The sequence below is a fragment of the Vulpes vulpes genome, chromosome 10, assembly GCF_048418805.1.
Source record: "Vulpes vulpes isolate BD-2025 chromosome 10, VulVul3, whole genome shotgun sequence".
Taxonomy (NCBI): Eukaryota; Metazoa; Chordata; class Mammalia; order Carnivora; family Canidae; genus Vulpes; species Vulpes vulpes.
The window spans coordinates 44,056,474-44,069,392 of NC_132789.1; the positions used below are offsets into that span (position 1 = coordinate 44,056,474).

Genomic DNA, 12,919 nt, shown 5'->3' on the forward strand with positions numbered 1-12,919 from the left:
TAATGGCTTCCCAATGCACTTTGACTAAAATCCAGGTCCCTATCTATGCCCCACAAGGCCATACATCCAGCCCAGGCTGGTCTCTCTAACACACCTCCATGCTGTGGTCATATTTTCCATTTGATCCCAATGCATAATGTTTTTTTCCACCAAAGAGCCTGTACATGCCTGTCAGGATCCCCCTACCCCTTTTTTGGCTTGGTTAACTCCAACTTACTCCTCTAGATCTTACCTTAAATGTCATTTCTCAAAGCTTTTTGTGATCTCCCAATCTAAATCAGGTCCCCACTAAAATCTCTCTTCCTATCCTTATTTTTCCTTTTATTGGGCTTATCCCAATTTATAAATATGTACTTGTGAGATTACCTAGTATATGTTGTCTCCCAATAAACTATAAAAGGAAGGGATTGTATTTATTTGTTCACTCTATACATGGTATCAACACCTATCTTCTAGGAGGTAGACACAAACCATCTGTTGATTGAATGGATGAATAGCCTCTGCCTTTTGGGACCTTACAGACTATGGGAAGGAGGAGAGAAACTGGTTAAATGCTGTCTAATGAATGCAACAAAGAGGTATACATAGGGTGCTCAGGCAGTGCAGAAGATGGGCATTTGTCTTGGGAAAGGGTACAAGAAAGGCTCTGGGAAGACATGATACCCAAGATGGGTCTTAGAGGATGAACCGGAGTAAGTTAGGGAAGGAATAATTAAGAGAGCAACATGGGCAGGAGAGAGTTATGAGAACTACCTAAAAACAGTTGAGTGGCTGCACTCAAGGTGTGTTTACATGTGTTTGTAGGTGTGAAAGGGAGGAGACATAGAGAGGAAGAGAAACAGAGAGTGAAGGAGGAGGAGGAGGAAAGAGTGGGAGAAAAAAGCAAGATAGACTGAGGGTGTAGCAGAATTGAAGGGAATAGGATGCAGACATTAGGAATTGAGTCTATATGTTGTCCTAAGAGAATGAGACTTTACCTTCAATGGCTATGAAGCATGAAGTAGATGAATGACAGGGTATTACCTATGTTTTAATTAACCTAAAGGAGAACAGATTAGATGAGGACAATTCGGATCATTCTGCAACTGTTTTTTTTTTTTTTTTTTTTTAAAGATTCTGTTTATTAATCACGAGACACACAGAGAGAGGCAGAGACACAGGCAGAGAGAGGGAGAAGCAGGCTCCATGTGGGGAGCCCGATGTGGGATTCGATCCTGGGACTCTGGGATCAGACCTTGAGCCAAAGGCAGTAGCTCAACCGCTGAACAACCCAGGCATCCCTCATTCTGCAATTGTACAGGAGGGTAATAATGAGAGCTGGAATTAAGCAGGGGGAAGTGCAGATGAGAAGGGTCCGAGAGTGGGAAGGTAAATTCCACAGGGCTGAGGAGTTGCTTAGATAGGAGTGGCGGGTGAGTCATACATATTATTGGAACTTAAACATTTAAACCAAACCAAGAACAAATGGAAAGGCAAGATAAAAGGAGAGAAATGAGTGTGAAAGTCAAATGGCAGATGGTTCAATGAGTGAATAACAACAGTATCATGTTACAGAGCTGAAGAAAAAACAGTGGCATGCTGGTGTAAAAAAAAGAGAAAAGAGCCAAGGGTAGTCTTTTCTGTTCTTAATGTAAACATTTTATAAAAGTATAAATATACATAGAAAAGCCCATGGATCATAAGTACAGAATGAGGACTGTTCACAAAGTGAAAATACCTATGAAACTAGCAGCAAAATCAAGAAATTGAACATTAACTACAACCATAAAGCCCCTTGGTGCCCTTTTCCTGGTCATCACACCCGACCTACCCTGCTCTTGGTAGCCAGACTTTTCACAACATAGATAACATTAAGGATTAGGTCTGCTTTTAAACTTTATAATAAATAGCATCATAGGTTATGTGCCCTTTGGGTCTGACTTCCTTGGTTTGACACTGTGTTTGTGAAATCCATCCACATTGTTGCATCATTCTCTTTGTTGTAGAATACTGTTATATAAATATACACTATTTATCCAATCTATTGATGATTGGCATTTGAACCGTTTGTAGTTTTTGACAATGACCAGTGCTACCATAAACATTAATGTACTATCTTTTGGTAAACACAGATATACATTTCTGTTGGCTATCCTGGAGTAGAGATCCTGGGTCACAGAGCACACATATATTTAATTTTAGTGGATAATGTCAGACAGTTTTTAAAAAATGTTAATTTATACTCTCATCAGCAAAATGCGAACTTTCAATTGCTCGCTACCTTTAATACTATTTGTCTCTTTAAATTTCAGGTGAGTGCCTTTAGGCTATTGTTTTTTTTTTTTTAATATTTTATTTATTTATTCATGAGATACAGAGAGAGAGAGACACAGGCAGAGGGGGAAGCAGGCCCCTTGCAGGGAGCCCGATGCAGGACTCGATCCTAGGTCTCTAGGTTTACGCCCTGGGCTGAAGGCTGATGCCCAAACAAAAAGCTGGGCAGCTTGGGTGGCTCAGCGGTTTAGTGCCGCCTTCGGCCTAGGGTGTGATCCTGGAGACCTGGGATCGGGTTCCACGTCGGGCTCCTTGTGTGGAGCCTGCTTCTCCCTCTGCCTGTGTCTCTGCCTGCCTCTCTCTCGCTCTCTCTCAATCTCTCATGAATGGATAAATAAAATCTTAAAAAAATAAATAAATAAAAACAAAAAGCTAAGAGCCTGCTGGAAAGGGAGACTAGCATCTCATACCCCAGTTGGACATTTCCTGAGTTTAGAGCCCATAGGCCCACTCTGCCAACTTCAAAGGCGAGAATTCCTAGAAAGAGTTTTGGGAGCCTAAAGGAATGAACCTCAACCCTGAGGCTGTAGCATCAGAAAGAATGAGAATAGACTACAGAAAGACTTGTGTCAGCTCCTACTAGCAGGTTGACAGTCAGGAATACCAGATGAGTTAGAGTCCAAGAAGAAGGAGGGGAAAGAGGTATCTCAGAGTCAGGCTATGGTCTCTACCCTCTATTCAAAGCTACCAGGACCAAAGCTCTAGCTTGTCCCAGGCAGGTGAAGGGTGGAAGGGAGTAGCAAGCTTTGACTTGATTTGTAAATTTATGTTTTAAATTTGAGTGGGGGGATCCCTGGGTGGCTCAATGGTTTGGCCCCTGCCTTTGGCCCAGGGCGTGATCCTAGAGTCCTGGGATCGAGTCCCACATGGGGCTCCCTGCATAGAGCCTGCTTCTCCCTCTGCTTGTGTCTCTGCCTCTCTGTGTGTCTCTCATGAATAAATAAATAAAATCTAAAAAATAAATAAATAAATAAGTTTGAGTGTAATTTTACCGTAAAATAAAATGGGTAAGGGAGAAAACAACACCAATAAAACCAATAAAAATATCAAGAAGCTATGGAATTTGGCTAAAATCTTGAAGGATCTGTCAATTACTGATAAAAATAACAATATGAAAAAAATAATCTCCTATACTGGTTAGAAACAATTGGACTTTTAATTCTAGCTTGTAAAAAATAAGGGTGCTGTTTTTTTTTTTTTTAATTTTTATTTATTTATGATAGTTACACAGAGAGAGAGGCAGAGACACAGGCAGAGGGAGAAGCAGGCTCCATGCACCAGGAGCCCGACGTGGGATTCGATCCCGGATCTCCAGGATCGCGCCCTGGGCCAAAGGCAGGCGCTAAACCGCTGCGCCACCCAGGGATCCCAAGGGTCCTGTTTTTGATCTCTGAGAATTTTGAAAATTTTAATAAAGCTGGGAAGATGTTTAAAAACCAATCTTTGGTCCTCGTGAACTATTCCTCGTTATTTGCTGACTAAAGCAGTTTCTTTCTTCCTTTTTTTTTTTTTTTTTAAGATTTTATTTATTTATTCATGAGCGACACAGAGACAGAGACACAAGCAGAGGGAGAAGCAGTCTCCACGCAAGGAGCCCAATGTGGGACTAGATCCCAGATCCCAGGATCATGCCCTGCACAGAAGGCAGATGCTCAACCGCTGAGCCACCTGGGCATCCCTAAAATTTCTGGTTAAATACACTATGGAAACAACCCTGTCGTTAAAGACTTATAATGATCACTTGCATATCAGTGGCATCCAAAAATTATAGAGGGAAAGCTGTCTAACCAACATTTCCAGAATTCATCTGAACAGAGTATCTTTATTCTCCTCTATAATATTTATTGAGAAGGCAGGGCAGTAGTGTTCTGTGGGATATATGGATAGAAACACTGAGTTAGGGATCCCTGGGTGGCGCAGCGGTTTGGTGCTTGCCTTTGGCCCAGGGTGCGATTCTGGAGACCCGGGATCGAATCCCACGTCGGGCTCCCGGTGCATGGAGCCTGCTTCTCCCTCTGCCTATGTCTCTGCCTCTCTCTCTCTCTCTCTATGACTATCATAAATAAATAATAAAAAAAAAAGAATATTAAAAAAAAAAAAAAAAAAGAAACACTGAGTTAAAAATACGTGCTCCAATTTTACAGATTTTATCTCTGGAAGGTACTTTTAACTTTTGTTTTGCTAACTGACTGTTACTACCCATAGTGAAAAGGAACAACACTGAAGAGGAGCAGATATTAAGACACAGATAAATGAGTGGGATAATAATTTTAAAGCTATAAGAGTGGAAGGGAGCTTAGTGTTATCTACGACATACAAAGCCTTAAGATACAGCTGTTCAGTACAGTACATCTACCTACAATTTGCTTTAATCAATGGCAAGTAAGCTAAAATAGCTTTGGGCTACATTCTCTCAGACAGCTGAGGAAGGAGGATTTACTGTGCTGTTGTAAAGTTCGAGAAGCACTGAATTAAAACTTATGTTCTCTACCAAGTAACAAAGCTAACAAATTAACAAAACGGTTTTATGAAAAGACTAAGACTCTTAAAATTACTTAACTGAAACTTTAAGCTGTAAATCTACAGTGAAACTCTTTGGCATGCTCAATATCTGCCAGTAAATGCCAACATTTTCTGTTAAGTATTATCAAAAGAAGCAAATGTCAAAGGAAGAATCAGGTGTATTAAAATTTTTTGAAGTTTTGGGGAAATTCATTCTATTAGACTACTTATATTCTGGTATTGTCATAAAAAAAAAAGTGCCTTACTCTAGGTAAAGAAGAAGACATTTATTTACTGTAAGTTTCACCTTATTTCATGTGGAAACAATTTGGAGTGCAGAGAACAGTGTTTCTTTCTCCTTTCTCTGAGATTTAAGAAAATACACATAAGAATGGTACCTCCTTCTTTTGGGAATATTACCCAAAGAGTAGTCTTACCTGTATTCCAGCATGGCTACAGAGGTAAAAATCAAACTCGTACGGGTGTGTGATATCCGTATCGACTGTTGTTCCAGCTGGGATATTGCCACTTCTTCCAACCTAGATTTGTTTGGTCAAAGTTTAAACAAACAGGACAAAGGTAAAGAACATATCTGAAAGCACTTTTAAAAATATATAAATATATAGCCTGACCCTGGGTTTCACTACTTTCAGCTTCAAATATTACTTGAGCAGGCATTAATAGCAGACCTTAGGCTAGTCCTGGTTCCTATTCTTACATGTTGCTGAAGTGGAAGTTGCTAAACAACAGAGTTACTAGTATCTACTGGTGCTTAGCTAGTAGGTGATCCCAATAGGAGTGGAATGCTTAAAATTTTTTTAAAAAAATTTACTTTAACTGCTTAAATTTATGGTACCTGGGAATAGCAAGTGCTCTTGAATGTGTAATTTTTGAAAACTAGCATTATCCTTGGAGAACACTGTATTTTCAGAGAGAAAGAATGCTGACAATAATATCAATCGTAGTTACCATTCGTTAATGATTCACGGGCCAGGCACTTAACGTACATTATTTCCAATCCTAAAAATCCTGTGGGTTAGGTATTATTCCCACATGTTTGGGAAGCTTGGGCTCATGAATATGAGATAATTTGCTGAACTGCAAACACAGAACTCGGAGTCAAACCCTATTCCTTTTATTTCATAGTAGCAGTTTTGACATCTTGTAAGGAATACAGCACCTTGCACAGCTATGATGTGAATATGAATGAAATGGTTCAAAATTTCTGATAACGAAAGGCTTCTAATAAAACACTTTAACATGCGTATGTATACTCACCTGTACTTCCCTATCTCTAAACATGTTTAAAACAGTATCTCTAAGTCTAGATTTATAAGGCTAACAAATAAGAGACTATTTTACTATTCAGGTATTCTTTCTGCATATGAGGGACTATCAGGTAATGGCTTGAGTTATAGCTGTGTATACCAGCTAGCCTTCACCAAGCACAAAAAAAAGAAAATAGTTCATAATCAACTAATTTATGCTTATTCTTAATACATAAACCAAATTAACACATAAAAAAGTTTTACTCTTAGAGAAGTAGGAGGATGAGTTCTTCTCACAGCTCCACCAATTTCTAGTTATACTATCGAGGGCATAGTTCTTTACCCCTCTATGTCTCTGATTCCTCATCTATTAGTAGTAGTAGTATTTAGAACAAAGGTTTAGAAGCAGACAAAATGAAGGAATAGCAAGACTAAACATCAAATGCTAGTAATCATTAAATCTAATTTCAGTTTTCCTAATTCTACGTTTGAAGACACATTTGGTTTTCTAGGTACAAAAATGTACCTAGTATTTTGGGGGTCAAAGGTCTCACTACTATTAGAGAGGTGCTATGTGATTCTGAGTACTCTGGAGCCAGACTGCCTGACCTGAGTCCTACCTCTACCAATTACTAGCTTTATAACCTTGCTCTTTAACCTCACATGCCCCAGTTTCCTCCTGCAGAAAATGATGATAATAACAGTAAATAAATACTTCATGGTGTGGTGAGGATTAAATGAGTTAAATTTATGACACATGCCTAGAACATGTCTATTATTTTTGCTATTATTTCTTTTATTTTATGATTTTTCTTTTTTCTTTTCCTTTATTATGACTACCATCACCACTACTCTACAACTGCTAGCCAAACTTTATTGAGCGCTTAGTATGTGCCAAGCACCGTTCTGAGTACATTACATATTTTAATTTACTTAATCCGCTTAACAACCCAATAAAGGAAAATATTAGTATCACTCAAACCTTGTTGGGAAGGAAATGAGCAGAGATGTTAAGTTACTTGCTCAAAGTTACATGGACAGTGTAACCAAAGACTAAACATATACCAAAGCCAAGATATAATCCTCTCTCCTTCAGTCTTTTCTGTTGAACCCTTTACCCAAGGAGACACCAACACTTGCAGTCCTCAGATTTCTCTGCTCCAAGGTTTGAAAAATGGGAGCCAAGCACAGAAAATGACAGCAAGACTGTTATACTTGCTTATGCTGCATGCAGAGAAAAAGATTTTCCCAGGCATTTATCCCTTCATTTCTAATTATAAAAATACAGTCATACTACAAAATATAAAAAATAATTCTGTGAGGGATGCCTGGCTGGCTCAGTTGGTAGAGCATGTGACTCTTGATCTCAGTGTAGTGAGTTTGAGCCCCACACTGGGTGTAGATATTACTTAAAAATAAAGAAATCTTTTTTTTTTTTTTTAAGATTTCATTTATTTATTTGACGGGAAGAGAAAGAGCACAAGCAGGTAGAGCAGCAGAGGGAAAGGGAGAAGCAGGCTCCCCGCCAAGCAAGGAACCAGATGTGGGGCTCGATCCCAGGAATCTGGGATCATGACCCTGAGCCAAAGACAGATGCCCAAGTAGCTGAAACACCAGGTGCCCCCAAAATAAAGAAATCTTAAAAAAAATTTTTTGTGAATTTTAAGGGAAACATTTAAAAGTTGGTTTGCATGAATTTCTACTAATCACTCTACAAAGTCCCTAGTTGCTGTTGTTTTTTCAAAGATTTTATTTATTCATGAGAGACACACACACAGAGAGAGAGGCAGAGACACAGGCAGAGGGAGAAGCAGGCTCCATGCAGGGAGCCCAATGTGTGACTCCAGGATCATGCCCTGAGCCAAAGGCAGATGCTCAACCACTGAGCCATCCAGGTGCCCCAAGTCCCTAGCTTTTATAAGAACTAATTTTTACAAGATATTTAAAAAAATAAATGCACCTTTCCCCCTCTGAACATTTAAGACATATAGGGTTAGAAAGAACAATTTTAAAACTATGAGTTTCTTCACAATAACAAAAAGCACTAAGGGGATTTTGAATACTTGGAGTGTTAAGAGAAATTCTAGTAAGTTAAAGAGTAACACCCCCCCCCCTTTTTTTTTGTAACACCCTATTTTGATGCTTCTTTACTCAAAATCTGCTATGCTGAGACCGGCTACTATATACTGGAACCTCTGATGTTGGCAGAGAGTCTTTGTTCAGTGCTCTATGAACTGTGTGAGATAAGCTTGTTTTATAATAGTATTACAACAGATGTAAGATTACCCTTTCTGTCCTATCAGCACAAAATAATCGAGTGTGATGTCTCTTCTGAACTACAATGTAGGTTATTCCAGGTTGATAGTCTTTCTCCAAACTGATGCAGGCTTCTCGAATTGCTAGTAGTTCATAATATAATACCTAGAGGAGATGAAATGGAAAGATATGATATAGTCAGCTGTCCTCTTATACATACTTCAAAGTAAGATCATGATTTAGTTTCAGGACTTCTTAATCTTATCACTTTATAGCTAAATATACTTCTCTATTCCATTTTAACTATTATCAGAGCATGATCTTAGCAATCAAGGGCTATTAACTCTACAGCAAACATTTTAGAAGAGAAAATCTAAGAAGTATCAAATTTTGACTTTAGGAATTCTCAACCTAATTACGACTTCTAACTTCAGAACTAGACACACATTATAAGCACAGTATGTGATTTAACCAAGCCATGATGAGGTCCCAGGCAACCAACCTGCCTAAACTGTCCCTCTGAAACACCATCCCGATAAAAGATGATACGAGTAGGTTTGAACCGAGTTGACTTATAAAACTGAATGAGAAGTTCTCGAACCATGGAGGCCAAGTCCTGGATGATCTCCTGTCGGGGTCTCTGAACTCTTACTGTGGCACAGTATCTGCTTGGGTGGGCATCCATACTACCTACAACCTAGGTTGGAAAAAGTAAAGAAAAATAGAAATTAAGACAATCAAAACTACATTAATATGAATTATTCCACAATAAAAAAATGGAAGAAAAATACACGGATTTCATCTAAATTTGTAGTTTACTACAACCTTATTATTTATTTTGAGAGTAATAAAAGTTTATTTTGAGTTCATTTTGAGAATAATAAAAAATCAATATTTCCCAGGGAAGAACAGACTAAAAGACCCACTACAGGGTTAAAAACTATTTTCTGGGGTGCCTGACTGACAGATGGTAGAGTGTGTGACTCTTGATCTCAAGGTCATGAGTTTAGAAGCCACATTAGGTGTAGAGATTACCTAATAAAATCTTAAAAAAAAAAAAAACCCAATACACTATTTTCCTGTAATTAGGCTACACTTTACATTAAAAATTTTTTTAAAAATATTTTATTCATTTATTTATGAGAGACACACACAGAGAGAGAGGCAGAGACACAGGCAGAGGGAGAAGCAGGCTCCCTGTAGGGAGACTCGATCCTGGGACCCCGGGGTCACGCCCTGGGGTGCAGGCAGGTGCAAAACGGCTGAGCCACCCAGGGATCCCCCCTAAAAATCTGTTTTTATTTTTTTATTTTTATTTATTTTTAATTTATGATAGTCACAGAGAGAGAGAGAGAGGCAGAGACACAGGCAGAGGGAGAAGCAGGCTCCATGCACCGGGAGCCCGATGTGGGACTCGATCCTGGGTCTCCAGGATCGCGCCCTGGGCCAAAGGCAGGTGCTAAACCGCTGCGCCACCCAGGGATCCCTGTTATTATTTTTAAATACTACGCCCCAAATGGGGCTTGAACTCATGACATTTTTTTTTTTTAAGCTTTTATTTATTTATTCATGAGAGACACACAGAGAGAGGCAGAGACACAGGCAGAGGGAGAAGCAAGCTCCCTGCAGGGAGCCTGAAGTGGGACTTGATTCTGGGACTCCAGGATCACGCCTTGAGCCTAAGGCAGACACTTAACCACTGGGCCATCCAGACATCCCTCAAATTCATGACCTTGAGGATCAAGAATTGCATGTTTTACTGACTGAGCTAGCCAGGCGCCCCATGCTTTACATTTAGTAAGATTCTAATTTATAGATGTTGTTGGTATATCTGAACATTAGTAAGAAAAGAGACAAAAAGACATTCATAAGGAGAATAAAAGGAGATAAGCGGATCCATTCAAACCCTGGATTTCTCTTTATATCTTTTCTACATTAGTAAACCACCCCAGAAGCCATACTTGAGACTCTGACATCATCTTAGAACTATTAAGCTTCATAAACTTTAAAAGAATTTTCCCTCCCTTACTGCAAGGTCATAGACCAGAGTCTTGAATCCTCAGTCCCTCTTTTTCTCTTTTTTAAAGAGTTTATTTGGGGCACCCAGGTGGCTCAGTGGTTGAGCATCTGCCTTTGGCTCAGGTTATGATCCCGGGGTTGTGGGATCTAGTCCCACATCAGGCTTCTTGCAGGGAGCCTGCTTCTCCCTCTGCCTATGTCTCTGACTCTCTATGTCTCTCATTAATAAATAAATAAAATCTTTTTAAAAAAAGTTTATTTATTTGATAGCATGCACTCGTGCGCATAAACATAGGGAACAGCAGAGGGAGAAGAAGCAGGCTCTCGGCTGAGCAGGGAGCCTGATGTGGGGCTCCATCCCAGGACCCTGGGATCATGACCTGAGCCAAAGACAGACACTTAACTGACTGAGCCACCCAGATGCCCCCTCCATAACCCCTCTTATGGGCTGTGCTTGTGTTTTGTATTCAGTCCTTAAAAAAGTTAATCTTGGTTTTGAGAGAAGCTATCTTAATTTTTTCTGTGTGTTTAATATTATTATGTGTTTGGAGTAGAGGAAACTTTGAAGTATGAACTTAAAAATTCACCTTGACTATAGTTACAGACTTACTGAACCATGGATATTTTTATTTTTTTAAATTTTTAAAAGATTTTATTTATTTATTCACGAGAGACACAGAGTCAGAGAAAGAGGCAGAGACACAGGCAGAGGGAGAAGCAGGCTCCATGCAGGGAGCCCGACATGGGACTCGATCCCAGGTCTTCAGAATCCCACCCTGGGCTGAAGGTGGCGCTAAACCACTGAGCTACCCGGGCTGCCCAGCATGGATATTTTTAAAATGTCTACACATCATTCTGATCAGAGCCAAGGCTGAGAACCAGCTAGGCACTCTGCCTCCAGTTTCTCTTTCTTCCAGAGTAGTATTCATACCAGTGCTTCAAAAATGGAAGTCTGCACCCCCATTTACAGTAGCTACAATGTGAAAACAACCTATTCATCAATGGATAAATAGATTTAAAAAAATGTGGCATATATACACAGTGGAATATTATCGAGCCATAAGAATGAATGAAATCTTGCCACTTGTGCAAACAGGGATGGACCTTGATGGCATTATGCTAAGTATAAAAAGTCAGAGAAATAAAAAAGAAAAAGTCAGAGAAAGATAAATACCATATGACCTCACTTATATGTGGAATAAAACAAAACAACCAAGCTCATAGATATAGTGAATAGATTGGTAGTAGCCAGAGGCAGGGAATGGATGATGGACAAAATGGGGAATGGGTCAAAAGGTACAAACTTCCAGTTATAAAATATATTATGTCACTGACACGGACTGTATAGCACGCAGTATGACTATCAATAATAATACTGTATTAAATATTTGAAAGGTGGTAAGAGAATACATCTTAAATTTCTCATCATAAGAAAAAACATCTTAGGGCAGCCTGGGTGGCTCAGCAGTTGAGTGCAGCCTTAAGCCTAGGGCGTGATCCTAGGGACCCAGGATCGAGTCCCTGCAGGGAGCCTGCTTCTCCCTCTGCCTGTGTCTCTGCCTCTCTCTGTGTGTCTCTCATGAATAAATAAATAAAATCTTTAAAAAATAAAAACCTTAGAACTATGTATGGTGACAGACATTAATCAGATTTATTGAGGTGGTCTTTTATTTTTTTAAATATATATTTTTAAATTTTTATTTATTTATGATAGTCACACACACACACACACACACACAGAGAGAGAGAGAGAGAGAGAGAGAGAGAGGCAGAGACACAGGCAGAGGGAAAAGCAGGCTCCATGCTCCGGGAGCCCGACGTGGGATTCGATCCCGGGTCTCCAGGATTGCGCCCTGGGCCAAAGGCAGGCGCCAAACCGCTGTGCCACCCAGGGATCCCGAGGTGGTCTTTAAAAAATATATACACACATTGAATCATTGTGCTACACACCTAAAACTAATATATGTCAGTTATATCTCAATTAAAAACAGATAAAAAAGTACCTCAAAAAAAGTACCTAACTTTCTGTCAGTAATTTTATGCCTTATTACTTGAAACCAAAATAGGGAAAACTTGGGCAGCTCTGGGTGGCGCAGTGGTTTAGAACCGCCTTCAGCCCAGGGTGTGATCCTGGAGACCTGGGATCAAGTCCCACGTCAGGCTCCCTGCATAGAGCCTGTTTCTCCCTCTGCCTGTGTCTCTGCCTCTCTTTCTCTCTCTCTCTGTCTCTCATGAATAAATAAATAAAATCTTAAAAAGAAGAAAAAAAGCAAATTTCCTCCACTAATGAAAATAACTCTGGAATCTTAGGCGAAAATTTTAACATTAGTACAATTTTCGTGGATAAATAAGATGTACTAGATTGTTAAAATTTATGTAAAGATTATAATGGGTGACAGAAAAAAATACATAAAAAGTCTTAGTTTAATTTCTGAAACTTACCAAATATGCCTATAATATGTTGACATTTAAAAAAATGTTGGCAATTGTTAAAAAGCAAGCCATTTCAAGTGGGGTAAAAAATTATCTGGCTTTCTGAAGTTTGTAACAAATACACTTAG

General features: G+C 39.3%; 1 protein-coding gene across 5 annotated transcripts in view; it reads right to left on the reverse strand.

Moving 5' to 3' along the window:
• Positions 1 to 12,919, reverse strand: part of LOC112914683 (argonaute RISC catalytic component 3) — a 110,844-nt gene that overhangs the window by 3,473 nt on the left and 94,452 nt on the right. For all 5 annotated transcript variants that reach the window (XM_072723850.1, XM_072723851.1, XM_072723853.1 and 2 more), the window contains 3 exons: positions 8,842 to 9,036; positions 8,370 to 8,504; positions 5,253 to 5,354 (listed from right to left, as the gene is read on the reverse strand). In XM_072723850.1, the coding sequence (XP_072579951.1) occupies positions 5,253 to 5,354; positions 8,370 to 8,504; positions 8,842 to 9,036 (432 nt within the window). The remainder of the gene's footprint in view (positions 1 to 5,252; positions 5,355 to 8,369; positions 8,505 to 8,841; positions 9,037 to 12,919) is intronic.